The sequence below is a fragment of the Syzygium oleosum genome, unplaced genomic scaffold (genome assembly GCF_021117445.2).
Source record: "Syzygium oleosum isolate NSW1041296 unplaced genomic scaffold, Sole_v2.1 Sole_v2.07, whole genome shotgun sequence".
In the NCBI taxonomy this organism is placed as follows: domain Eukaryota; kingdom Viridiplantae; phylum Streptophyta; class Magnoliopsida; order Myrtales; family Myrtaceae; genus Syzygium; species Syzygium oleosum.
In genome coordinates, this window is record NW_026607491.1 from 1,942,873 (window position 1) to 1,969,795 (window position 26,923).

The following is a 26,923-nucleotide window of genomic DNA, read 5'->3' on the forward strand; positions in this document are numbered from 1 at the left end:
AATGATTCCCCCATCCCAATAGAATCCAATTTCCTTTTTTTCATTTTTTTTTCCCCAAATTGCCCCCCCTTGCTCATTACTTATTTCATTATCTGGTCCAAGAAGGACAGCGCAATTCAACGCCTAATCCGAGGAGGGAAGAGCCAGCAAAAAGGGGAAAACGAGGGGGGAATTGGTTGGGTCGTCCGATCGACTGTCCTTTTGCGCATCACGCCACACTCCCAAAAAGCCGAGGAAGACCACCAGCCACCCCCCCGGCAATGCGCTTTTTCCCACACACACGCCCACTGCTCCTCATCGAGAGAGTTGAATTCGCGAACTCTTCCTCCCCCCACCCCCCCCCCCCACCCTACTGTTGAATCTCTCTCGCTAGTGCGCCTCCGCGAGCGAGCGAGCGAGGGAGGTGATTGGTCGGGCCTCCTCCGATGGGTACACGATCTTAGGGGGGCATGAAAAGCAACCATCATGGCCCCTCCCCACAGCTCCCGGCATTCCCAATTTCCCCCAATTTGACGACGACCCTCTTTCTCTCTCTCTCTCGCCCTCCCTCCCTCTGTTTTCCACATCTTTTTCCCCCTTCTGCCCCACCCTTGCGGTCGTCCTTGGCGTGCGGCGTTCTTGCTCCGATTGACGGCGGTTCGGAAATGCGGATCGGCTGTTGATGTGGGTTCTCGGCTTCTCTTTCCAGGTACCCCTCGAATATCCGGTTTCGATTCGCTGATTTCGCTGTGCTTTTGGGGTGTGCAGTCCGTTTTGGGTGATGGGTCTGTGGGGGATTTTTTGTGGGTTCGACGAATCTGGTGCTTTAGGAGAAGTTGAGGGGGAGGGGGCATTCTAGGGTTTTGTGGAATCGGGAAAAAATTGGTTGGAATCGGTAAGAATAAGAAGGGACGTATGATTTCAACGCGCGTATTATTGTTTTCGTTAGCTTTGAGAATTTGGGATATGTGGATCTGAGCGAGATTAGCGCGAAAAAATCTGGCCTTGGATATTGATTCTTTCCTGGGTATCTGGACGATTTTCTTGGTGCACGTGAGACTAGAAATTTTCTTCTGCGATTCAAAAGTCAATAGTACAGTGGGAAGAAGGTTCTTGGGTAGCTAAAAGTATCCCTCGTTCATGTACCTCAAACCTCAATCTTCATTAGTCTATAACGAGAATGGGATCAGGAGTCGGATGCAAAATGAAATTCTTTCTCTTGAACTTTCATTTTGTCCTGAATCAAGCTGAAGTTCATGCGCGTAAACTTTTTTATTTTTCTAGTTGTGAGAAAGGAAGTTGCGATGCATCTGTAAGACTTGGTTTCTGTTTCCAGGGCTGTGGGTGATCTCAGGATGGTTACGTCTGCCGCGGGATATTCGCTGTATCTGATGGATAACCTCTTTCGATATCTCGTGGTTGGATTCTTGTGGGTTCCATTCAGGACGGTACTTGTGAGGGGCCTCTGTGGTTTTGTGGACTGACGGATAGCTTGAATAATTCTGTATTTGCTTTGATTTGTTTCGTGAAGATGTTAGGAAGATCTTTTCTCTAACTGTTGATTTAGAAGCACAAGCTGGAATTAAGACGACAAAAAGCGAAATTTGTGGGGGAAGCTCTTTTGAAAGCACTGTCAATGGAGAGCCATCATCCATCGACATTGTTGTCAATGGACTCTGGCTTTTTGTCTCACGATGAATTGGAGAGAGAGATAGATGGCTCGATCGTCCATGATGGACCACCTGATATCAATCTCCCCTTGTCATCAAGGCCTAGTCCACCTCCTCTGGCTTGGAACGACCCCTGTGATATTTTAGATGTTGGTTTGGGACCCCAACTTTACGAAACAGAGATGATCGTTCATATCCCAAAAGTGGGGCGTAAGAGCAACAAGCGCCTTGATAGTGTGTGGGGCGCCTGGTTTTTCTTTAGTTTCTACTTCGGGCCTGTTTTGTATGAAAAGTCAAAGTCCAAAGTAGTTAAGGACCGTAATGGTGTGTCCGGCTTTGAGAAATCAGACTTGCAGCTCGATTTTTTCATGGTTCAGCACGACATGGAAAACATTTACATGTGGGTTTTCAAGGAGAGGCCTGAAAATGCTCTTGGCAAGATGCAGCTGAGAAGTTACATGAATGGGCATAGTCGGCAAGGGGAGCGTCCATTTCCCTTTAGCGCGGATAGGGGTTTTGTACGTTCTCACAAGATGCAGAGGAAGCACTATCGTGGCCTCTCCAATCCCCAGTGCATTCATGGGATTGAAATTGTACGGACACCCAATCTTGCGGGTCTTGACGAGCAAGAGCTGAAGAGGTGGATGGAATTGACTGGCAAAGATATAAACTTTTCCATTCCTATGGAAGCTAGTGACTTCAGTTCCTGGAGAAATCTTTCGAACACTGAGTTTGAGCTGGAGCGGCCACTGCCTCTATCAAAGAGCAACACAAATTACCAATCTAGGAAGTTGCTCAATGGCTGTGGTTTAAATCTGTCTACCCAGCCATCTGACCATAGTAATGGTGATGTAGTGGATCTGTCACCCGTTCGCAGCAAAAGGAAGAAGGACTATTCTCCAAATGGAAATAGTGACGAGTTAAATTTATCAAATGGTTCTCATTCTGACAGAGGCTTGGATCTGAAAATTTACTCAGTTGAGCCATCATGGTTTAATGAATTTACTGGGGTCATGAAGAATGTCTGCGGCCCCGCTACAGCAGCGAAAACGATGTATGAAGACGATGAAGGGTTTCTGATCATTGTCAGCTTGCCTTTTGTAGATCTTCATAGGGTAAAAGTTACATGGAAGAACAACAATTCACATGGGATCGTGAAGATATCCTGTGTTAGTACAGCTTGCATACCTTTTATTTCAAGACACAACAGGACCTTTAAGCTAACAGATCCAACACCGGAGCACTGCCCTCCAGGGGAGTTCATTAGAGAGATTCCCCTACCATCCCGCATTCCAGAAGATGCTAAGTTGGAAGCATATTGCGATGAGACGGGGACATTGCTTGAGATCATTGTACCCAAGCATCATTCAGGACCTGAAGAACATGAGGTTCGTGTATGCTTCCAGCCCCTCCACTTGGAGTGATTGAGCAGTGGTCAGCCAACAGGAGGGATTAGCACATGTGAGGTTTGGCATTATTGTGGTTGCTGCTTCGTTGTTAACTTAGTTAATTTCATATAAGACATATAGATTGAAGTCTGTACTCTCTCTGGATAATATGCATGTCTTTTTACTTCTTTAATTATTGATTGTCAACTCCCATTGCCTTTTCATTCTTTTATGTGAATATATTGTTGAGACGTCGATGGGGTAAATTCGTTTACCACCTTGTGAGAAGGTGGTTCCGGGCGCTTCTTAACACTCTTGTTTATCCTCATCGTTACTTCAACTTTGATATATTTACTTCAATGATGTTTCTTTCAGTGCTTTTGGTTTGGTGGGATTTGAAAATCTTACCTTGATGAAATAAAAGCCATATGTTGTGGTTTGGTGAGGTTCTTCTTTGATGTTGTCCATCCTTGTTCTTGTGGTAGAGCAGAGGTCTTTCTCTCTTCATTCAAAACTCTTGCATAACAATGATCTTAGGTTTAGATGTTTCCCCTGTCTGAGAACGGACTTTTGTGTTACAAGAAACTACATAGAGTCCCACTTGGTGATGTGACAAGGTGCACGTCTGGTTGCGTTCCTTAGGTGCAGGCGAAATCGCATTTGCACAGCTCACTTCTTGTCCAGATATTGTGAAAGACACAACGGTTCTCAACTAAGTCTGAGAAAACAAGGGGAAGTCGTTGCTCGCTTTCCTGCAAGACAAGGAGAGGAAGTGAGACGAAATCGTGAGAGTGCTTGGTTATTCCTACTTATTTCCATAAGGCTAAATCCACCCAATTTCACCAAAATGATAAAATTACTCTCAATCATTGAATTGTAATTTGAAGTGGTGGCCCAAACTTATGTACTTTCCTTCTTTTTAATTTTTTTTTTTATTTCTACGTGCGATCTGGTTATCATAATTAAGATTTTGAGCGTTTGCTTTTGTTTATTGCGAGTTTCCTGGCACTATGTTATCAATTTATTGTTTAGATTTTACTTATGTAGAAATTAGTTTTGTCGAGAAGAGAAATTTTTAATAAACCCGATTCTTTTGTCTAACAAATTTGTGGATTTATTCAAAAGTAGAATCTAGAAAAAATTTAACACATCAACTTTTTTAACGCAATCGGTTATTTATAAACTTTCGCCTTTGTCGTGCATATCACCATCAAATCATTTTTTATCAGTTGTCTTTTATTTACATGTACATATAATGAGATGATGGATGAAAAAGAAAAAGAAAAAAACCTCTATAAAGAATTTCCAATAAAAATTCATAGTTACTTTCTTCGACATGAAACTTTAAAAGATGAAATGTAATTAAATCACAACATTCGTAAAATGAGAAATGTCTTTTCAAAAATGCCAGTGAAGTCTCATCATTTGGATTGACAAAAACTAATATCATCCGTGAAGTGTTTTCAAATAGATATCAAGTTAAGAAAAAGGTTTGGTGGTGATATGCACAACAAAAGTAAAAGTTTATAAAGATGATATTGTTTTGAAAAATTGTCTATGTTAATCTCTAGATTCTACTTGACAATTAATCCATAAATTTACTCGACAACGTTAAAAAGAATTAGGTTTCTTGGAAATTTTTCTTTTCGACAAAACTTATCATGCGGAAGTAAAATCTATAAATAAAAAGGAAACATAATACCTTTAATATACACGAGCCACATTAAATGAAGACAAAAATGTTAAATGTTAAATTATGGCAATTAAATTCTAAATAAAAATAGAAAAAGAATAAAAAAGAAGGAAAGTGAATAAATTTGGGACTACCACTTTAAATTGCAATTGAATAATTGAGAACGATTTTGCCTTTTTAGTGACAAATGGGATGGATTTAGTTATATAATGGGTGGAAATAGCGCGGCCCATGTAAAATTCAGAATCATACCTTTCTCTTCTTTTTGAGAAACCTATGTAGAAATTGGAAAATTGAACATAAGAACACTTAAAAAAAAAAAAGCATAAAGTTTGTCCAAATTCAAACGTCGCCCTAAAATTCTCCCAGGACTTAGCATGAGATGGTCGTGCAATGATAATCTAAGTAGCACCGACACGCGACACAACACGACACGACACGCCGACACGTCTCAGAAAATAAAGAAATCCGATATGTTGGGACACGTTGTATATTTGATGTATATTTTTATATATACACTATAAATGATCATTTCTATGATTATTTCAATCAAATTAATTTAATTCAAATTCATAAATAAATAATTAAATAATAAAAAAAGAATGTCGAATCAGTATCGATGTCCGACACGTTCGACACGTGTTCAACACGATATGGAAGCCCTCGGAGGGTGTCCGTGCTTCCAAGGTGATAATCCCCGGATGACAAACAATGATGTGAATATGCAAAAGCACCTTTTGAGTCATGATTCCTAAGTCAATATGAGGTGTTAGGCACCAGAAAATATTCAATATCGGCGGCTGACTTGGTGCGCATCTGCCTAGTTAGATCTACTCATGAACTGACACGTGGCAAACATTTTACATTTAAATAAAATCATCCGAAAAGTTGACTGCGAGTTGACTGCTAGCCCAGAAATGCAAATAGCAACTTTTTTTCAAAAACAATTGGAATGCCCGCCCATTTTTTCTCCTCTTCAACCCTCTTTTGCTTTTCCTGTATGAGAGAGTTTGTCCTTCAAGATTAATAACTCCGTTAGAGAAACATAAGCTCGACCGCTCTGTTTTCGCTTAGAATCGAAGACCTCCATTTTTGCTCGATCGACCGCCTAGAAGACTTCCATTTTCGCAAGGACTGCCGCTTCGACAACCTCCACTTTCGCTAAGACCGCCGCTCGACCGTCGCTTCGAAGACTGTTGCTTTCTATTAGAAGACCATTGATTGCCGCTTCGAAGAATTCGATTTTCACGAGGACCGCCGCTCAACCGTTGCTTTCGCGAAGACAGCCACTCAACCACCGCTTTCGCTTAGAAGACCATTGCTTCGAAGACCCTCATTTTCGTGAGGACCGCCCGTGACATTCGGAAATTTCCGTATCCGATAATAATACTTAGGTTATAAGGTATTATTTAGCTTGGAGTTCGGGTTGGCACGTAGAAAATCTTAATTGCATTGTTAATTTTGCAGAGGATGATTTTTTTGCAAACGTAACTGTCCCGAGTCCGACGTGTTAGAATTAAATTAATGGATGTTGACGTATACATTAATGGTGTAAAAGTAACGTTAATTAATTTACCGCCATCTCAGTTGTCGATGGAGATGGATATTCTTCGAATTATATGTTTAATAATTATCGAGTTTTAAATTTACTAAATCGAAAATTTCAAAGCTTGAGCGACCATGGCTCGGAGCTCGGAGATTTGGCAGCCATGGTCGCGAGCGAGAAGCTAGAATGCCCATGGCCAACAACTCGGAGCTCTAGCCGCCGCGATCGAGCTCAGAGCTCAAGGGTGCGCATGGAATGCATTCCGGAATAAAAATTCTGTTCCGGAATGCATTCCGGAACAGAATGGCGTTTGTTAAAAAATTTCCGGAATGCATTCTGGAGCGATTTTTACATGCTGGAATAAAAATGCGTTTGTTAAAAATACTTGATTCCAGAATGCATTCTTGATTCTAGAATGCATTTTTGGCAACAAAAAGAGAAGCTACTTTTTGTAGCTTCTTGATTCCGGAATGCATTCTCTCTATTTTCTCACAAATTTTTTTTTCAGAAAATGCATAAAAATTGAAAAATTCTAGAAAAATTCATAAAAATTTCCAGAAAATAAAAAAAAGTCAGATTTCGAGAAAATATGAAATTTGGTGAATTTTTTTTATAAAAAATAAAAAAAAATCAAAAATTTCAAAACTTCACAGAATAGCTTAAAACACATGTGGCCACCCACTTTGAGTGAAATTTAAATTTTTTGAGGTGCCCAAAAAAATTAAAAATTTCAAAACTTCACAAAATGGCTTAAAATACCTGTGGCCACCTACTTTGAGTGAAATTTAAATTTTTTGAGGTGCCCAAAAAAAAGAAAAATAATAAAAAATAAAAATTTTCAAAACTTCACAAAATGGCTTAAAATACTTGTGGCCACCCACTTTGAATGAAATTTAAATTTTTTGAGGTGCCCAAAAAAAATAAAAAAAATAAAAAATTTCAAAACTTCACAGAATGGCTTAGAATACCTGTAGCCACCCACTTTGAGTAAAATTTAAATTTTTTGAGGTGCCCAAAAAGATAAAAAAAATTCAAAACTTCACAAAATGGTTTAGAATACCTGTGGCCACCCACTTTGAGTGAAATTTAAATTTTTTTAGGTGCACAAAAAAAATTAAAAAAATCAAAAAATTCAAAACTTTACTGAATGGCTTATAATACCTGTGGCCACCCACTTTGAGTAAAATTTAAATTTTTTGAGATGCAAAAAAAATCAACAAACCAAAACAGATTTCTGTTCCAGAAATCAATTTCTGGAGCAGAATTAATCATGTTTTACCAAACAGATTTCTCCTCCAGAAATCAATTTCTGGCAAGAATTTGATTTCTGGAGCAAATGGTTACCATTCGCACCCTTAAGTGGCCAGCGAGGTGGTGAGGGCAAGCCTTGCTGGCCCTGGCCTCTAGCCGCGTCACATTAGACAGCCGGCGTTGAGAAAAGAAAAGAATATAAAATTCAAAAAAAAAAAAGAAAGAAAAGAAAAAAAAGCAAAAAGAAAAAAAAAGTAAAAATTCGAAAAATTATTAAAATATCATTTAAGAATATCCACGTCAGCACCGGCCACGCCTCGCCTCATAGGACGGCCGGCGTCCATGTCAACGATTTCCAGCTAAAATTGATCAGATGGACTGAATTGGTACAAGTGCAAAAGATTTAGGACTTAATTGATAAAAATAAAAATTTAGGATTGAATTGGCACAACGTGTATCTTCTGCATTTGGTCAATGTGAATCTTAACACACCGCAAATGCGAATGCTCCGCAGATCTTACATTTTCGCGTCATTTGCACTTGACGGACAAATTCGAAAACTTTATGGGTTCGTTTACCAGTGATTTTGAAACCCTAACCTTATGGCTTGCCTTGTGCACCACATTTCAAATATTCACATGTTTTTCTAGGAGTAGAAGAATTAGATCTGGCTCCAAGGATTGTTGCGTTAGTGGAATTCATTTGATGCGTCTTATCCTTTCTTTTAGCTCCATGTTTTTCTGTCTGAATTCAATGATGCAATACTACTTTCGTATTTATGAGATAACTCAGCATGCGAACAAGCTGTGTTGGTTAATATCCAGATATTTTTAGTCCGAGCCAAACAGTCCTAACAACATATGAACTGCTTGGTAATACAATTAGAGGGATCGAAACCTTCCACTGATCCGATGAAACTTGCGTAAGCCAACTCGTGGAGAGACGAAGTGCTGAACCTGTTCACCAGCTGTGTGCGTCTACTAATCCACTCGATTCGGTACAAGCGATCATCACCTTTGAGCGCCGAAATAAGATGAACATATCATCCTATATGATAGTCCCGGCTCCTATAAGATTAAGGGACAAAAAAAAAACAAGACCGATTGGATCAATAAGAAACATTCCACCCGGTACCGTGGGGCATTCCTCCAATCAGCGGCTACATGTAGAAGAAACAGCCCGGTTAAGATAGCTTTTTTTTTTTTGGTTATCGAAGCTCGAAAGTTAATAGAGTTCAGCTGCCAAGACGGACGACACCCCAATCGAGGAATAGACAAGCTAATTCGAGTAGCCGAGTCGATATGCATGGTGCAAGCACGTAAATCAAGCACAAGCTCAAATTAAGGACTATCTGCAACTGGGTCGGTAGAATGAAGATCAGATCATATATATATATATATATTTATTTTATTTAAGGATCCGAGATGGAGCTCAAGTTTAATATCAAGGTTTAGCATTTCGCAATTGAGCCAAGTCGAGTTAAATCCCGAGCGCACATATATATATATATAAAGCCATCGAATCTTAGGTCAAACTTGGCAGCGTAGTAGTACATCAACATCAACTTTATAGCTCCATTTTTCGGGGAAATGACCGTGGCCCGTGCGCTTGGGACGCCACTTTGCTTCGAAGGCGTTCCGACCTCTTTTCCAATTTTCAGCGCAAAATTACGTGCCCCGCTCACCTCGTATTCCCCAGCGCAAGAATTCGCCACGTGGGTGCCGACATGCCCCACCTGGCTGGGCCCCACAACCGCCCCCCCCCTCCCCTCCCCACACGCAACTTTGCAGAACCTCGCGGGCCATATTTTCCTCGCTCCTTCCGCTGTTCTTCTCTCTTTTCTATTTTTCTTTTCGAAAAGTCTCCGCGGCCAAATCGGCCGTCCATCCACCGCTCCCGATCCAACGGCCGCGGATCGCCCCGTCGAACATTCTGGAACCTGCAAACCCTAACGCCACCCCCTCCCGGCCCGCGCCCCTCCTCCATAAATAGGCACCGTTGCTCCACCGTCTTCATTCTTCACTTCCCTCGCTCTCGCGCCTCCGAAATCCTATTTTTCTCTCGCTCCCCCTCTCTCTTCTTTTCGATCCGTGGATCTATCTACCCGGGAGCAGAAGATCCGCCGCCATCCATGGCCGGAAAGGGAGAGGGGCCGGCGATCGGCATCGATCTCGGGACGACGTACTCGTGCGTCGGCGTGTGGCAGCACGACCGCGTCGAGATCATCGCCAACGACCAGGGCAACCGGACGACCCCGTCCTACGTCGCCTTCACCGACACCGAGCGCCTCATCGGCGATGCCGCCAAGAACCAGGTCGCCATGAACCCCATCAACACCGTCTTCGGTAAGCAATCTGCTCCTAGGCGCGTTTCCTGTTGCTCCTGGTTTGGATATCCGGCCAGATCTGGTTGGTGTTAGGTTGATTCGAGTGGCTTCTGGCCTTTAAAGTTTCCCGATCTGGAATGTTCGCGAGCGGTGAGCCGGTGTCCGCGACATGAGCTAGGTTTAGATCCGGAGGAATAGATCTTTAGGTTCGGACGTAGGTTGTTGTGTGACCGACGGGTGTTTAGCTATGATGAAAGACTCCGATCTGCCGTTAGTATATAGGCTGTGTTTTTTTGAGAATGACCTTGCCTACTGGATTGAGGTAGTTAGAGATCTGATTTGTCTGGTTAGTTGGAAAATGGTTGGTTATTCTGAACTTTTCCATTGCATGATGGTTTGAGCTGCTTAATATATTTAGCGTGACGGACTTTTGCAAAATCGTCGTGGTAGATTCCGTTGTGGAATGCCCCTGAAGGAGATCTTGCAAATAGGAGTTGTACGTGACCGCCATGTGGCCTTGTCTGTGGATTTCTTGTGGGCTTTCGCTTTCGTATAGATTTACGTTTGTAGCGTACATGTCACTCGGTCTTTTGGCCAATGAAGCAGCTTGGCATCCTGCAAGTCTAGTTTTTTAGTTGTATTTTGACTGAATTTCAGTAGCCGGTGCTTAATGTATCTGTTCGGTTTGTTGATTTAACTGCTTCAATATCATAAATACCCAACTGTGCTTGCATTTTTTGTTTGCAACCTCGACCATTTCCATATCCGTGGTGCCTAACTTGTATTTGATTGCATGACAGATGCTAAGCGGTTGATTGGAAGGAGATTCAGTGACGCCTCAGTTCAGAGCGATATTAAGCACTGGCCCTTCAAGGTCATTCCCGGCCCTGGTGATAAGCCCATGATTGTTGTCAACTATAAAGGTGAAGAGAAGCAGTTTGCTGCTGAGGAAATTTCGTCCATGGTGCTCACAAAGATGCGCGAGATTGCTGAGGCCTACCTGGGCTCGACTGTTAAGAATGCAGTTGTCACCGTCCCTGCTTACTTCAATGACTCTCAGAGGCAGGCCACCAAGGATGCTGGTGTCATTGCGGGGCTCAATGTCATGCGTATCATTAATGAGCCAACTGCTGCGGCCATTGCCTATGGTCTCGATAAGAAGGCCACCAGTGTCGGTGAGAAGAATGTGTTGATCTTCGATCTTGGTGGCGGTACTTTTGATGTGTCCCTCCTAACCATCGAGGAGGGTATCTTTGAGGTGAAGGCAACAGCTGGAGACACTCATCTTGGTGGTGAGGATTTTGATAACAGAATGGTGAACCACTTTGTGCAAGAGTTCAAGAGGAAGCACAAGAAGGACATCAGTGGAAATCCGAGGGCTCTGAGGAGATTGAGGACAGCTTGTGAAAGGGCGAAGAGGACTCTCTCCTCCACTGCCCAGACGACAATCGAAATTGACTCTTTGTACGAGGGTGTGGATTTCTACTCTACAATCACTCGTGCCAGATTTGAGGAGCTCAACATGGACCTCTTTAGAAAGTGTATGGAGCCAGTTGAGAAGTGTCTCAGGGATGCTAAGATGGACAAGAGCACTATCCATGATGTTGTTCTTGTGGGTGGTTCCACTAGGATCCCCAAGGTGCAGCAGCTATTGCAGGATTTCTTCAATGGGAAGGAGCTCTGCAAGAGCATCAACCCTGATGAAGCTGTGGCTTATGGTGCGGCTGTTCAAGCTGCAATTTTGAGTGGCGAGGGCAATGAGAAGGTCCAAGACTTATTGCTGCTGGATGTCACCCCTCTCTCTCTTGGTCTGGAAACCGCTGGAGGTGTCATGACTGTGTTGATCCCAAGAAACACCACCATCCCCACCAAGAAGGAGCAGGTGTTCTCCACCTACTCGGATAACCAACCGGGAGTCCTTATCCAGGTTTATGAGGGTGAGAGAGCCAGAACAAGGGACAACAATTTGTTGGGCAAGTTCGAGCTCTCCGGTATTCCTCCGGCACCTAGAGGCGTTCCCCAAATCACCGTCTGCTTTGATATCGATGCCAACGGTATCTTGAACGTCTCTGCGGAAGACAAGACCACCGGTCAGAAGAACAAGATCACCATCACCAATGACAAGGGAAGGCTGTCCAAGGAAGAGATCGAGAAGATGGTCCAGGAAGCCGAGAAATACAAGTCCGAGGATGAGGAGCACAAAAAGAAGGTGGATGCCAAGAATGCTCTGGAGAATTATGCCTACAACATGAGGAACACGATCAAGGATGAGAAGATCAGTGCCAAGCTCTCCGATGGGGACAAGAAGAAGATTGAGGATGCCATCGACCAAGCCATCCAGTGGTTGGACTCAAACCAGCTGGCCGAGGCCGACGAGTTTGAAGACAAGATGAAGGAGCTCGAGAGCATCTGCAACCCCATTATTGCCAAGATGTACCAGGGTGCTGGTGCGGACATGGGTGCTGGTGGTATGGATGAAGATGGTCCTGCTGCTGCTGGTGGCGGTGCTGGGCCCAAGATTGAGGAGGTCGACTAAGCGGGTGGAGGAGTCAGGAGACCTTACGCCAGGTCTTTCAGCATTTCGATTTTTTATCGAACTGTTGTAACCTGCTTCATGTTGTGGGAGCAAGGGCATATGTAGCTCCTGTTATTTTGCATTGTCGTTGAGGCCTTCTCTGCTATTTCAAGAAGACAGGGATTTTGAGCCTCCATCATCATCTTATCTTCTGCCTGGTATACCGTTTCGTTCTTGTTCTTTAGTGACATTGATGAGTACTGCTTTGGTCCTTTAACTAAGTATTTTGGTACCTACTGTCCTATTCCTTCCTTTTGTTGGCCTTCAGGGGATTGAGTTTAGTTCGTTGCATGAAAATAGGTGAAGGCCAAGGTGCTTTCATATCTGAGGTGGCAAAAGTTGACAGTTAGATCCCCTAAGCTTTACAAAAGCCAAACTTCAACTACAACTAGCCATACGACCAAAAAAAGACTACAACTAGCCTGAAAAGTAAAAGAAAAAAGTATTATCTCCCCGAGCTGCCTTAGGTATAAGCTGCCTTAGGTCAGTAGGATTTTCTGTCAACTAGGTTGCCATATTGACAAGTTGGAAATCGCAAGTATAAACTGCCTTTGGTCAGTAGGATTATTTGTGTCAAAATGGATCCAAAATTCGTTTTTTAAGGTAATAGGTTAGCTAAAATTAGACCCGACAAATGGATGGGTGGAGTCGGATAAAAAATGGTCCGACTCAAAGAGACCTATTTAACACTCATTTTTGCATGTAATGTGAATATAATGATCAATACTCGACTCGATCCATACTTAATCCATAACCGATCCGAATCATATTTACTAAAACACTACCATATTCAACTCAATTTAAGAAAATTTATGAGTGCGGAGTTAGTAAACGCGAGATTGAGTAAGGATAAGAGAGATTAGTTGAATTTAAAATAGGTGTAAATCTATTTATGACTTATTTATTATCCATTTAATACCCACATTATGTTTTATCCATTCATGATCCATTTGACCCATTCATGATCCATTTAATAATAAATAGGTTTATGACTCATTTGACAGGTCTAGCTAAAATGTTAGAAATAAGTTTAAATGGATCCAATGGATCTAAATGGGTCGGGAACAAATCCATTTCAAACCCATTTTCATTACAACATAATTACCTATTAAAATTGGCCTCCTCATCGCGGATGGCTATCGCAGCACTATTGAAAGACTATTCAATTTTCACAAGGTCGTCCTTTTCTCAAGAGAAATTGCAATCTCCACACTCTAGGTGATTGGATTTGGTAAGACGATTGATCGATCGGCCAGAGGTGGAGGCCAGCGAGGTCGGCCTTGCCGTCCGCTGGCGAGGCTGGACCTTGCCTTTGTTGGGCGAGGCCGACCTCGCCCAGTGATGGCGAGGTCCAGCCTCGCCAGGGGCGGGCGTGCCTACCTCGCCACTTGTCGACGAGGATGAGCCCTCGCCTAATCTGGCGAGGTTTGAACTTGCCGGCAACTTGAATAAGCATTTGTGTAAGCAAATTCAAGTTTGAACTCGCCGGTAACTCAATGTAGACTTCTTGCAAAGGCATTTGGGTTGAACAAGCATAATCAAGTTCGAACTCGCCAGCGACGACGAGGTCGAGCCTCGCTAGGGGCAGGCGAGGCCCACTTTGCCAATTGTCCTTGTCGGCAGCTGGCGAGGATGGCCTCGTCCAACGACGGCAAGGTCGAGCCTTGCCAGCGGCCAACGAGGTTGACCTCGCAAGCGTCCGCCTCTAGCTGGTTGTCGATCTGGCGACCGGCTAGAGGTTGAAGATGAAGATGAAGGAAACAAAAAAGAAAGGGAAAAAGAAAAGGAAAGGAAAAAAAAATAAAAAATAAAAAAAAATCAGAAAAATAAAAATAATATTAAAAAATGGCCGGCGTCTACGTCTGCATTGGCTGACCAAAATTGGCCAGATGAATTGAATTGACACAAATGCAAAAGGTTTATGATTGAATTAGCGTAAAAAAAAAAGGTTTATGACTAAATTGGTATAATTGTAATAGGTTTAGAACTATTTTGACAATTTTTCCGATTTTGAAAGACGGTGGTGGAAGTTGAGAGACAGAGAAGGGGAAGAGCCGATGGGGATGATGATAAACCAAACGATTCCGCATTGACAGCTAGGGGGATATATCAGGAAGCCAATGAAGAATAAGAGAGAGAGGTGTTACGTGGAAGGAGCTGGACATCGTTGAATTGGAGAAAGACAAAACCCCACTTAGGCCAGAGATAAGGTCAAATGAGCTATCAATTGGTTTTGAATTTGGGAATAGAGGAGAGGTAGGAAACGCAGACACGGTGCTCACATTATATTCGGTTCAAGGGGTTGTTTTTGGATTTATTCAATCATTTTTAAAATTAAATTTCTTTATCATCAAAGCGTTCTCCACAATTAACTTGTAAAAACTCCGATTTGATCCGCAAGTAGATTACAGATTATCTTACCTTTTTTTAAATATGCATGTCTGAATCATTAAGTTGACCAATCTAATACTTCGTTTATTTCGTAGAAAATTTAACATTTTTGGAAAATATTTTTCAAGAAGTAATTGTTAAAGAAAATTATAATATTTTTCGGTATTTGGTTGAAATCTAAAGATGAATTGTAAATTATTTTCTGTCGTTTGAAAAAGAAAACATGCTTTCACTTTCCTAATTTTTTTTTTTGGCACATCACTTTGCTAAATTGACATGCACTAGTAAAGTGCTAATGACTTTGGTATAGGCAGCCAGGGAATTGAGCCGGGTCTACAAAAGCCAAGCTCGAGAACCCTTGATGGACCCGAGCTTGAGCGTTAGGGATTTGAACACAGGCATCAATGTACTAGGCCTAGCCTTGATCGACCTAGGGCCAGATGCTGTGGTCCCAAGCCCTGCCTTGATTGACCTGGGTCTGAGCGCTAGAGACCTAAGCCCGAGCGTCAGGAAACCGAGCACGGGCACTAGGGTCCCAAGCCTAGCCTCCATCGACCTAGGCTTGGCCTCGATGAACCTAACCCGAGCATTGGGGAGCTGAGGCACGAGCACCGGAGTCTCGGGCCTGGCCTCTGTAGACCGAGGCCGGCCTCGATGGACCCATTTTTCAAAGCCAACAATTTGAGAAGAAAATTTGCTAAAAATTGAATCTTGAGTTGGGTCGGGTATGAGTCGCCAAAATCCTTTTGTATAAATATGGGTCAAAACAGGTTAAATAGGTCAATTTGAGTTGAACCATTTACAACCCAACTTACCTGTTTGACAAGCCTACTATCAACAGTGAAAATTAGAATGAAGCTCAAAATAATCAACTCGTGAAGCAAGCGCAATGCCCGTGTGCCTCTAAAATGGCTTATATATGCTAGTTTTGCCGGTTGAATTATAGTGTATTTCAGCTTGAAAGCTGAAATCCTACCTTTGATTTCAACCCAACTTAATAAGAGAATATGCATGAAACCTCTTTTTAAAGGTTGTGACACCGCCAATCCCTCCGCAATAGAGATCGACAATCCTAAACGACAATCTGACATCTAGACCCTGTTCTTGTTATTGTCACTAAACCAGTACAAAAAACCTCGAGCATGTATGGCCTAGTACATCCCTTCTGGTTCTGGAGCAACCAAGTAATGGTAACTTAACGGGGCCTGGGATTCAATAAAGTACATAGATTCACTTTGTACTTGCCGACTTGGGGCTGGTTTCGATTGAGTAGCCATAGATCAAATCGATCACTAACTAATCGACTTATAACAGTTCAATCTATTTTAGCTTCTTCATTTTTTTTTTTGGGGGTATAGTTGTGGCCCATAGAATCTAATGAACTTCATGGTCTGGATTCACCTCACTCTCTCTGCCTCACTTTCCAAAGATTCTCATGACTTCACGGAAAGAGCCAATGGCTTATCTAGTCATCACTCAATCTTGGCCTGGGACTCCCACTAAAAGAATCAGCGTTGAAGATTAATTAGCAATTAAGCACTTAAACTAAACTAAACCAACCTTTCGTAGAAAAATTGAGCCACAAAAATGTTTGTTTATTTCACGGAAAATAAATAATTTGAAAAATATTTTTCTAGAAATGATAGTTTGAAATAATTAGCTAATGCCGACAATAATGTCTAAATATTTTCCGTTCAATTATTTTTGGGAGTGATACAAGCGGTTATTTTTAGGAAAAGATTTTCCAAATTATTCATTTTTTGCGAAACAAACATAAGCCAAAAACTATAGGCCAAAAATTGTAGGAAAGCTACATTTAAGCCGTTGAAAAATGTAACTACTCATGAATTTTGAAATATATTATTTATTGATCGCTTGAAATAGTCAATCAATGAAAAATATTTTCATTATTGACAATAATTTATATCTAAATATTGTCGTGGACGACGAAAATATTTTATGTTCATTCATTTTTGTAAGTGACACAAGCGATTATTATTAGGAAAATATTTTTCAAATCATTTATTTTCCGTAAAATAAACAAAGCCAAAGACTATAGGCCAAAAATTATAGGAAGGGTACATTTAAGCTGTTGAAAAATTTAACTACTCATTAATTGTAAAATATATTATTTATTTTTACAAAAGAGAAATATTCTATGGATTCCAAGGTATATTACTAGTAAATAAATAAACTTCGAAATTTCATCTCCTTCTCCAGCAATATAATGCCAAGGTGGATTTGAGTAAAGGTGTGTCCGGAAAAAAATTATGATGTGACTAAGAATCATTGATCACCAAGATACTAGCTTTTTGGAGAAACTGAGTACTTAAATCTTAATGAATTATGGGAATCATTTCTAGTACTTTTATAAGCCTTTAGTGATAATTAAGAGTGTAATTGACCATAGGAGAAGTAATTGCCACATAAAAATGACCTCAATAATTAAGAAGGTATAGAGGAATATAAAACACCCGTATCAACAAAGAGTATAACTTGTTAGCTAATTCGAAAACTAGATTAATCGCGATATTAAAGTGTGATATATCGTATCTTATACCGATGCGTCGCCCATTTAAAGTTTTTACACTCCTACGGACCATTGTGTTCGAATAACTTCATTTGACTTTGAATTTTCTCTGAAAGATTTACTCCTCATAAAAATAAAAATGGAACTTATAAAAAAGTAAATTGTGCTTCAATAATGCACCCCGTGAACCTTTTTCCCCTTTTCAGTAAATATTGCTCTTCGATGGAGTAATTCTCTATGGAAAAGCTCACTTGCCTAGTTCGAGTGTCCTTATAATAGGTTTGAGAAATCTGAATCTTGTGTTTATGCATGCATAACCCCGGAATCTAGAGCCGCTTGGCATTCCAAACCAGGGTAAACTGCCCCACTCCTAATCAATGTCCCTTGCTCAAAGGAAGTCTAGGGGTGATCGGTTCTCGAACCTGTCCGATCTCACCCAAGGATTGGGAACCGGACTGATCGATCCGGTCCGATTCCCGAGCGATTTAATGGAACCGATCGCATTTTTGGAACCCCTGAGGTGTTTGTGAAAAGTTTTCAAAGCCAATGCATGTGAACCTTTTCATCTAAATAGCTAGATCCGTTCGCAAAACCATCAACAGATCAACCGACTACGATTCAACCAAGGATTTGAGAAAACAAGACAGAAAAGATGGACGATAGATACAATTACAGTTAGCGCATCTCAAGTTCACGAGCTCCTCATCAGCAAAAACAACAAAGAATACCACAAATGGTGAAGACCACGACGAGATCCAACTCACAAAATGATCCAATCTCACATCAAATGACCAGATCGATGAATCAAGACTCATGAAAAACAAACATATATCGCTCGTGACAAGCAAGACCAAAAAGGAGCTTAGAGAAACAAAAGCTTCACCTAAACTGTGAACGACGAAGCTTAAGAAGGAGAAGGACAGAGAGACAGAGTGACTGGGAGCAATTGAAGAGGGACTGCTCTTATGAGATGAGTGCGAGTGATTAGGGTGAGAGTCGAGAGGGAAAGAGTGAGCGTGAGAGGGGAAAGAGCGATTAGGGTTTAAATTAAGAAATAAAAAAAATAATTGATCCAGTCCAGGCAGTCCTAATGGGTGGTTCCACCCCTGGAGCTAGACCAAAAATCACTGATTTTTAATTTTATGAAATTGAGAACCGGACTGATGTACCCAGAAATCACCCAGAACTCAGTTGGTTTCGTCCGGCCCGGATTATTCTGATTGCTCATCCCTAAAAGGGACCTCCCAAAAAGGTTTTCCTAAAACGAGCAAGGGGCCAGGAGATTGATAATTGAACTTGGCCGAAATCAGCGTTGTGTTATCTTCGGGTCGGGTCGGGCGAGAGTTCATGACAATGACTCACCGCAGCACTAATTACTTGGGTGTAGTAAAATCACCCTTACTAAGCATCTCTCTAATTGAAGCTCCTGACTAAAATATTGTACACCTCCACTTGATTCCGACGCCCAATATCTGATCACTTTTCATATAATAAATTATTAAGAAAGATTGTTGATTAAACAACAATAAAGAAGGGCTAAGATACAACCTGCATCAGAAGGTTCCAAACCCAAAACAAGTAAACCACACACAGGTCATATCTAGTCCTTTTTCAGATATTATAATCCATCATTGCCACAATTCGACCATCGAAACTCGCAGTACGGTCCATCCACTATGATTATTGAATTGTCTTAGCTATGCCAATGATACGGAAACACCCGAAATGTCCACCTTTTTTTGCTTCTTAAACAAATGAGTTTGCCAGCTTCTGCTTCCTCTTCATTACATGATAATCTTCCTGACTTATATATATATAGTTTCCTGTTAAGTAGCCCATTTTTTGGGTGTTCAAGTTGCCAATTGAAAAGATGTATATGATTTCAAATGTATAGACTTTTCTCATATTATATAATGACTAGTACTTCAGACATCAAACAACCTCGTGTCAAGTTCTTTACAAGTGAATTTGAGAAATAACTCAGTAATGAATAATCACACCAATAATCGAAGAGAGGGCGCATCATATGGAGGGAACACTACTTCCTTGGTTTGTCCCGTTGCTAGGGTTTTGGAATAAAGAAATCCAGACCCGGGTTAGATCCAATTCCCCCGTTTGAACGTGGTTGCGGTAGTGGGCCATCACGGAAATTTTTTATTATAAGCCATCTACTGGGAACATTGAATGTGATGGCTTTGTAAGGAGTCAGGATGCAATTTTGCTACTTCATTCTCAAAGGAAGGAAAACAAGTGGTTGAATCCAAAGACATAACCCAGGAAAATAATTATTCATTCAGATATGCAAGACTTAGTAATAATTTGATTTCCTATTTAAGATTTTATTTTGTTAGTTTATCTCGATCCTAATTCAGACTCAGATTTTCATAGGGTTTTCTGATATAGATATGTGTTTTTGTTCTCTTGTAAGAAAGCTTACCTTTGAATGTAGTGACAAAATATTCAGATTATTCTTTATTGCACTTCGAGTGTGACCATGGCTATGTGCGTGTTGTAAGCATTGTATCGTGTTGTGAATTGCAATTAGCGCATTATCTTTGCTTCAACCGCGTCAACATCGAACTAAAAGTCATTCATGAGAATTATGTACAATGATCAATAAGGCAAAATTAGCTACAAAACTATCTCTTTCCATGTAACTGGGGAAAATAATGCCCAGTTCCGTCCATCACAGGTTGGCGCATTACATAGTTAGCGTGTTGGATGTAGATGGTATCCGTAATTTGTAATCCACAAAATTACAAGTATGGTTGCAGGAAGTTTCCTTCTATCAGAGATGGAGAAAAATATAATCCTAAAAAAAGGGTCGCAAGAAGAGGACTTCCCAAATTGTTACCTATGGAAATATTAATCACGTCCTAACATGCTTAGTTTTGAATTTGTTTTACAAGATCACATGTATAAGTGCCGATATGATTGCTTACTTAAAGCTCTTATACTCACTATGATGTAGCCTTGATATGTGCTCACTCACTTCCAAATAATATACATTTTCTTGACATGGTTATCTGATCAGATATCAATAACTTCTTGATATGTGATTCCCACTATAGTTATTATACACATAAAGGGGGAAATCAAATCATAGTCACTATATAAAAGAAAAGGTGTCGAAAGAATCTACTTTAACTTTGGAAAAAAAATACGAAACTATTATTGACAAATTAAGATGACAAAGTATCATACACAATTCAAAATCAAAAGATAACAAGTAGGGAACCATCTAAGGAGGGCATATATACGCAATCAAATTAACCGAGCCATATGTGTACACAGCCTAATTTGTGGTTAAAAGGACTGTGAAGTTCTTGCACGAAGCATGCATTATAAAATCGAACTGTTAATGCACACATTTATATTTTGGTGTAGTTACTGAGTGGGATGTATGATGTCCATGGTTTGTAATCCACGGTCAAAGGCATGGTTGCGGGAAGTTTCCTTCAATCAGAGATTGAGAAAAATATAGCCCTGTGAGGACTTTTCAAGTTTTAACCCATGATATTATAATTGAGTCCATTCATACTTAATTTTCAATTTTTGTGAGAAGATTGCATGCATTAGTGCCGGTACGATCGCACACAGAAAGCTCCCAAAATTCTTCACTCGCTGTGATGTAACTTCGAGGTGTGCTTCCTCACTTCCAAATAATATACATATCCTCAACATGGTTATCTGATCAGATATCAATCATTTCTTGATCTGTGATTCCCACCATAGTTATGCAGGGAAACTAGAGAGAAAGTGCAGATGCAACCTCCATCAGATCAGCAGATTCCTACACCTCAATAGGAGCAGGTGATATCTGAGGCACACATAAATCCATGATGATTGCTAATTTTTTAACTCGAAAAGCACATTATTTATGGCAATAATAATCCTAGTGGTGATGCCAATTAGCCTTTAAGCTAACACCCATTTTAATACGGTCTCTTTGACCCATCAACCCACTTCTGCTTCTCCCTGATTAATATAAACAAAATGTCCTTGCCCCAATTTTGGGTGTGATTATCCCAATAAGATTGCATTAATTGCTGGCCTTTCTTATAATATTTTCTCAATGTAAATTGATAACGATACCCACTTATATGTTGCTGAACCCTAATCGAGGAAAAGGGCATGTGCAATAAGGAGCTGATACGTAATTCAATGAGTGTAATCTCCAACTCGGTTTGCATTTGGCATCTTGTTAGTTGTGAACTCTCTAAGTCCCAAGAAGACCCCATGAGTTTTTTGGAATATATATATATATACACACATAAAAACAAAGTTCCAAGAAGAGCCCTGGAATTTTAGAATACTACTCTAACACTCGCTTAGAATATGTATAATTCATTAAAATACGCATGTGTGATTTTAATGTTTGCTTAATGACTTCTTTTTTACCCTATGAAGTTGACTTAGTGATTAACAAACTCAGCTTTGTGTTGATTAGGTGTGCAATGCTAAGAGTTGTAATATTCTAGTGTTATGAGATACAAATGCATCCCTCACATAAGCAAATTCGCGGACCTCAGCCTTTGGTTAACGTGCATATACCATCTTATTGATGTCACCTAGATACTTTATTTCCCTATAACTGCTTAGATATTCTAGGTTTCCAATCGAAGAGTTGTGATATTCTAGAGATACAAATGCATCCCTCACATAATTAAAATTGCAGACCTCAGCCACTGGTTAACGTGCATAGACTATCTTGTAGATGTCACCTAGATACTATATTTCCTTATAACTACTTAGATATATTCTAGGTTTCCACTCGACCCCAGTTAAAATTTTTTAGCCTTAATATGGTAGTTAAAACTTTCATACAATCTAGTGGACTAGTTGTTGATCTGTATGCCTGTAAATTTTTTGACCATCATATACGTGTGTATGATATTTTTTCCATGTGACTAATAATAGGATTGACGGTGCTTACAACAATTTGGAAAACTACATATGACAAATAATAGGATTGATCGTGCTTATAATAATTTGGAAAACTACGATTATTCTGCATTTACAAATCCAATTTGAAACAAGATAACGCAATTTGAACAGAAGTGCATTCATACATGGTTCATTTAGGATAATGACAAAAATGGTTCCTGAACTTTTGCCCAGTATGCAATGTAGTTTCTGAACTTTTAATTTGTTCAATGTGGTCCTTGAACTTATGTTACACGTTCAAATTAGTCCCTGGACCATATGAAAATATCCAATGTTGTCCATCCATTAATTTAAGTTTAGGGATAGCACTGAATATTTTCGTATAGTCCATGGACTAATTTGAACATGTAACGAAAGTTGAGGGATCACATTACACGTTGAGTCGAAGTTCTCAGGAATCATTTGCGACATTATCTCGTTGATTTGGTTCCAAACAGCAATTCAACTCCAAGCTGAGAGAGAAGCCAAATAACTGAAGAGAAATGAGGGAAATTGGGTTGGGTTGTCTGATTGGATGTCCTTTTGTGCATCACCCCTCACTCCCAAAAGGCAAAGGCAAATGCGCTTTTTCACCGCTCGCCTTCGAGGGTTGAATTGAATTTGTTGGCCTCTTTTTCTCTCTCTGAATCTTCGATGTGGGTCTCCGATCGAGGTGATTGGTCGGTCCTCCTCAGATTCTACCAATTCTAGGGCATAAAAATCGATCATGGTCCCTTCCACTGCTCCAACTTCTCCCCTGTTTATCCCCAATTCAGACTGCCCCTTCCCACCTCCCTCTCTGTTCTCCACATTCCCTTTTCCCCCCTTCTTCTTCCTAGCGCGCGCCCTCAGCGTCCGGCGTCCTCCCTCCGATTGGCGGCGATTGGAAATGCGGGTCGACTGTTGATGTGGATTCTCGGCTTCTCTTTCCGGGTACCCTTCGAAGTACCCGCTTTCGATTCGTTGATTTCGGCTCTGCTTTCGTGTCGTGCAATTCGTTTTGGGTGATGGGTCTGTGGGGGATTTGTTTGGTTCCCGCGAATCTGTGCTTTTGTCGGAGGAGATGGGGAGGTGGGCATTCTAGGGTTTTGCGGGATCGGGTGTTTTTCGCTTGGCTGCCGAGGAAATAGAAGTAAACGGATAGAAGAAGGAAGTGCATGAACGATGATTTCGATACACGTATTATAGCTATTGCTAGTTTTGAGAATCTGAGATGGGATAGATCTTAGCGAGATTAGCACAAAAATCTGATCTTGGATATTGATTTTCTTCCTAGGTATTTGGAGGATTTTTCTGGGTGTATGTGAGATTAGAAGCTTTTCGTTTGCGATTTTAAACTCAATAGTACAGTTCAAAAGTTTCTTGGATAGTTAAAAAAGTATCCCTTGAGCGAATCGTGTTCCTTAAACCGCAATCTTCTTTAGTTTACCTGTCATGGGATCGGATGCAGAATGAAATTCTTTTTTCTTGAACTTTTGTTTTTGTCCTGAATCGAACTGAAGGTCGTGCAAATGAACTTTTTTCGTTTGTTAATCGATGTGAGAAAAGAAGTTGCGATGTATCTGTAAGACTTGATTTCTGTTTCCAGGGTTGTGGTGATCTCAGGATGGTTACGTCTGCTGCTGGATATTCACTGAATCTGATGGACAACATCTTTCGATATCTTGTGGTTGGATTCTTGTGGGTTCCATTCACAACAGTACTTGTAAGGGGTCTCTGTGGTTTTGTGGACTGAAGGATCGCTGCTTGAATAATTCCGTAGTTGCTTTGATTTGTTTCGTGAGCATGTTAGGGAGATCTTTGCTCTAACTATTGATTTAGAATCACAAGCTGGAAGGAAAACAGAAAGCGAAAATTGTCGGAGAAGCTCTTTTAACAGTATTGTCGATGGAGAGTCATCATCCATCGACATTGTTGTCAATGGACTCGGGCTTTTTGTCTCACGATGAATTGGAGAGAGAGATAGATGGCTCGATCATCCATGGAGGACCTCCTGATATCAATCTCCCTTTGTCATCAAGGCCTAGTCCACTTCCTCTGGCTTGGAACGACCCCTGTGATATTTTAGAGGTTGGTTTGGGACCCCAACTTTACGAAACAACAGAGATGACTGTTAATATCCCAAAAGTGGGGCGTAAGACCAATAAGCGCCTTGATAGTGTGTGGGGCGCCTGGTTTTTCTTTAGTTTCTACTTCAAGCCTGTTTTGAATGAAAAATCAAAGTCCAAAATAATTCAGGACCGTAATGGTGTGTCTGGCTTTGAGAAATCAGACTTGCAGCTCGATGCTTTCTTGGTTCAGCATGACATGGAAAACATTTACATGTGGGTTTTCAAGGAAAGGCCTCAAAATGCTCTCGGCAAGATGCAGCTTAGAAGTTACATGAATGGGCATAGTCGGCAAGGGGAGCGTCCGTTTCCCTTTAGTGCGGATAGGGGTTTTGTGCGTTCTCACAGGATGCAGAGGAAGCACTACCGTGGCCTCTCCAATCCCCAGTGCGTTCATGGGATTGAAATTGTACGAACACCCAATCTTGCAGTTCTTGATGAGCAAGAGCGGAAGAGGTGGACGGAATTGACTGGCCGAGATATAAACTTTTGCATCCCTATGGAAGCCAGTGACTTCAGTTCCTGGAGAAATTCTAGCGCTGAGTTTGAGCTGGAGCGGCCGCTGCCTCTATCAAAGAGCAACACAAATAACCAACCTAGGAAGTTGCTCAATGGCTGTGGTTTAAATTTGTCTACCCCGCCATCGGACCATAGCATTGGTGATGTAGTAGATCTGTCCCCCGTTCGCAACAAAAGGAAGAAAGACTTTTTTCCAAATGGAACTAGTGAGGAGTTAAATTTATCAAATGGTTCTCATTCTGACAGAGGTTTGGATCTGAAAATTCACTCAGTTGAGCCATCATGGTTTAATGAGTTTACTGGGGTCATGACGAATGTTTGTGGCCCTGCTACAGCGGCAAAAACAATATATGAAGACGATGAAGGATTTCTGATCATTGTCAGCTTGCCTTTTGTAGATCTTCAGAGGGTAAAAGTTACGTGGAAGAACAATAACTCACATGGGATCGTGAAGATATCCTGTGTCAGCACAGCTTGTGTACCGTTTATTTCAAGAAACAACAGGACCTTTAAGCTAACGGATCAAACACCAGAACACTGCCCTCCAGGGGATTTCATTAGGGAGATTTCCCTACCAGCCCTCATTCCAGAAGATGCTAAGTTGGAAGCATATTGTGATGAGACGGGAACGGTGCTTGAGATCATTGTGCCCAAGCATCATGGAGGACCTGAAGAGCATGAGGTTCGGGTATGCTTCAACCCCTCTTCTTGGAGTGATTGAGCATTGGTCCCGCCGAGAGGAGGGATTACTATGTGTGGGGTTTGGTATTGTTGTGGTTAGTGCTTCGTTGTTAACCTAGTTAACTCCATAGAAGACGTATGGATTGGAATGTGTACTCTCTGGATAATATATGCATGTCTTTGAACTTCTTTAATTATCATAGATTCTCAATTCCCTTCGCACTTTTGCATTCTTTTATGTGAATAAGGTGATGGGGGCAAATATATTTCCCACCTTGTGAGAAGGAGAGGTTCCGGGCTCTCCTTAACGCTCCCGTTTCTCTTCCATCGTTAAGTTGAACTTTGGTCTTTGACCTGTCTGTCAACGATCTTTTTGTTCTACGGGAGACTACGTAGAGACCGACTTTGGTGAAGTGACAAGCCGCAGGCGTCTTTTCTTCCGACGTCGATGCCTTCGCATTCCTTAGGTGGAGGCGAGATCGCATTTTGTCATCTTTTCCAGATTTTGTGAAAGGCGCAAACGCTTATCAACGGGTCTGAGAAAACAAGGGGAAATTGTTCCTTGCATAATCCTGTCGATTGAATGCAAAAGTAAAATGAAATATAAAATTCAACGTTTTGGATAAATTGAAAAACTGAATATAGGACCCCGTAAAAATCGTGGACTTTGACTAAATTCAAATGTTGCCCTAAAACTCTCCCAGGAATATAATATGACCGACCAACTTGGGCTGACCTTAGGCGGGCGCTTTGTGTGCAGATTATTGTATAATGTAGTGATACGAGCATAGAGAGTGTCACAACTTTCATACGATGCTCACTTGAGTTTTGTAACTTTTTTTTTCGTTCACTTAAATACCACAAATTTGAAAAAGCGATAACTTAAGTGACACTGGCAATTTGCCTTGTCGAAAAATCTGACGTGGATGCCGGTTGTCCTATGTGGCACCGCCGACGCCGACGTGGACAATTTCTATAATCTTTTTCGCTCACTTAAGTGCCTCGAATTTGAAAAATCGATTACTTAAGTGCCACAAATTTGAAAAATGAATAACTTAAGTGCCATCGATTCTAACCCAAAAAAAAAAGAAATGTCATCGATAATTTGCCTTGCCAAAAATCCACCGCCTGCCTTGCCCAGATCCGGCCAGGGCATGAGGACCCCAGGCGAGGCCATCAGGGCCTCGCTTGCCACAGGCAAGGGGGCGAAGGCCCTCGTCAAATCTAGGGGAGGACCTTCACGGCCCCCCAAGGCCACAGTGGCCTCGCCGGTCGCGGGCAAGGTGGCCTTGCTGCGAAGGCCCTCACCCGCAGCCGGAGATGGCCTGCCTATGGACTTC

The 26,923-nt window shown here is 41.3% G+C and overlaps 3 protein-coding genes across 4 annotated transcripts; all 3 read left to right on the plus strand.

Annotated features, from left to right (window-relative positions):
* The first annotated feature begins 333 nt into the window (after window positions 1–333).
* Window positions 334–25,805, plus strand: LOC115682231 (uncharacterized). Of its 2 annotated transcripts, none has more exons than XM_030606389.2 (2): window positions 334–688; window positions 23,864–25,805. In XM_030606389.2, exon 2 carries the CDS (start codon window positions 24,163–24,165, stop codon window positions 25,621–25,623), a length of 1,461 nt encoding a protein of 486 aa, XP_030462249.1. In that variant the 5' UTR covers window positions 334–688; window positions 23,864–24,162; the 3' UTR covers window positions 25,624–25,805. The 2 variants fall into 2 exon arrangements, with proteins under 2 accessions (XP_030462249.1, XP_030462248.1); XM_030606388.2 differs by lacking the exon at window positions 334–688 and adding an exon at window positions 22,760–23,208.
* Window positions 820–3,244, plus strand: LOC115682232 (uncharacterized). Its single transcript, XM_030606390.2, has one exon. The coding sequence runs from the start codon at window positions 1,616–1,618 to the stop codon at window positions 3,071–3,073; it is 1,458 nt and encodes a 485-aa protein (XP_030462250.1). The 5' UTR covers window positions 820–1,615; the 3' UTR covers window positions 3,074–3,244.
* Window positions 9,560–12,645, plus strand: LOC115682229 (heat shock cognate 70 kDa protein 2). The gene is made up of 2 exons (XM_030606386.2): window positions 9,560–9,872; window positions 10,654–12,645. Exons 1-2 carry the CDS (start codon window positions 9,659–9,661, stop codon window positions 12,387–12,389), a joined length of 1,950 nt encoding a protein of 649 aa, XP_030462246.1. The 5' UTR covers window positions 9,560–9,658; the 3' UTR covers window positions 12,390–12,645.
* Window positions 25,806–26,923: the final 1,118 nt, after the last annotated feature.

Bases quoted from the DNA above. Each gene is read 5' to 3' on its own strand.
- LOC115682232 (XM_030606390.2), top strand. From the start codon at position 1,616: ATGGAGAGCCATCATCCATCGACATTGTTGTCAATGGACTCTGGCTTT.
- LOC115682229 (XM_030606386.2), top strand. From the start codon at position 9,659: ATGGCCGGAAAGGGAGAGGGGCCGGCGATCGGCATCGATCTCGGGACG. The intron at 9,873-10,653 runs GTAAGCAATCTG...ATTGCATGACAG, and splicing joins CCCCATCAACACCGTCTTCG to ATGCTAAGCGGTTGATTGGA.
- LOC115682231 (XM_030606389.2), top strand. From the start codon at position 24,163: ATGGAGAGTCATCATCCATCGACATTGTTGTCAATGGACTCGGGCTTT.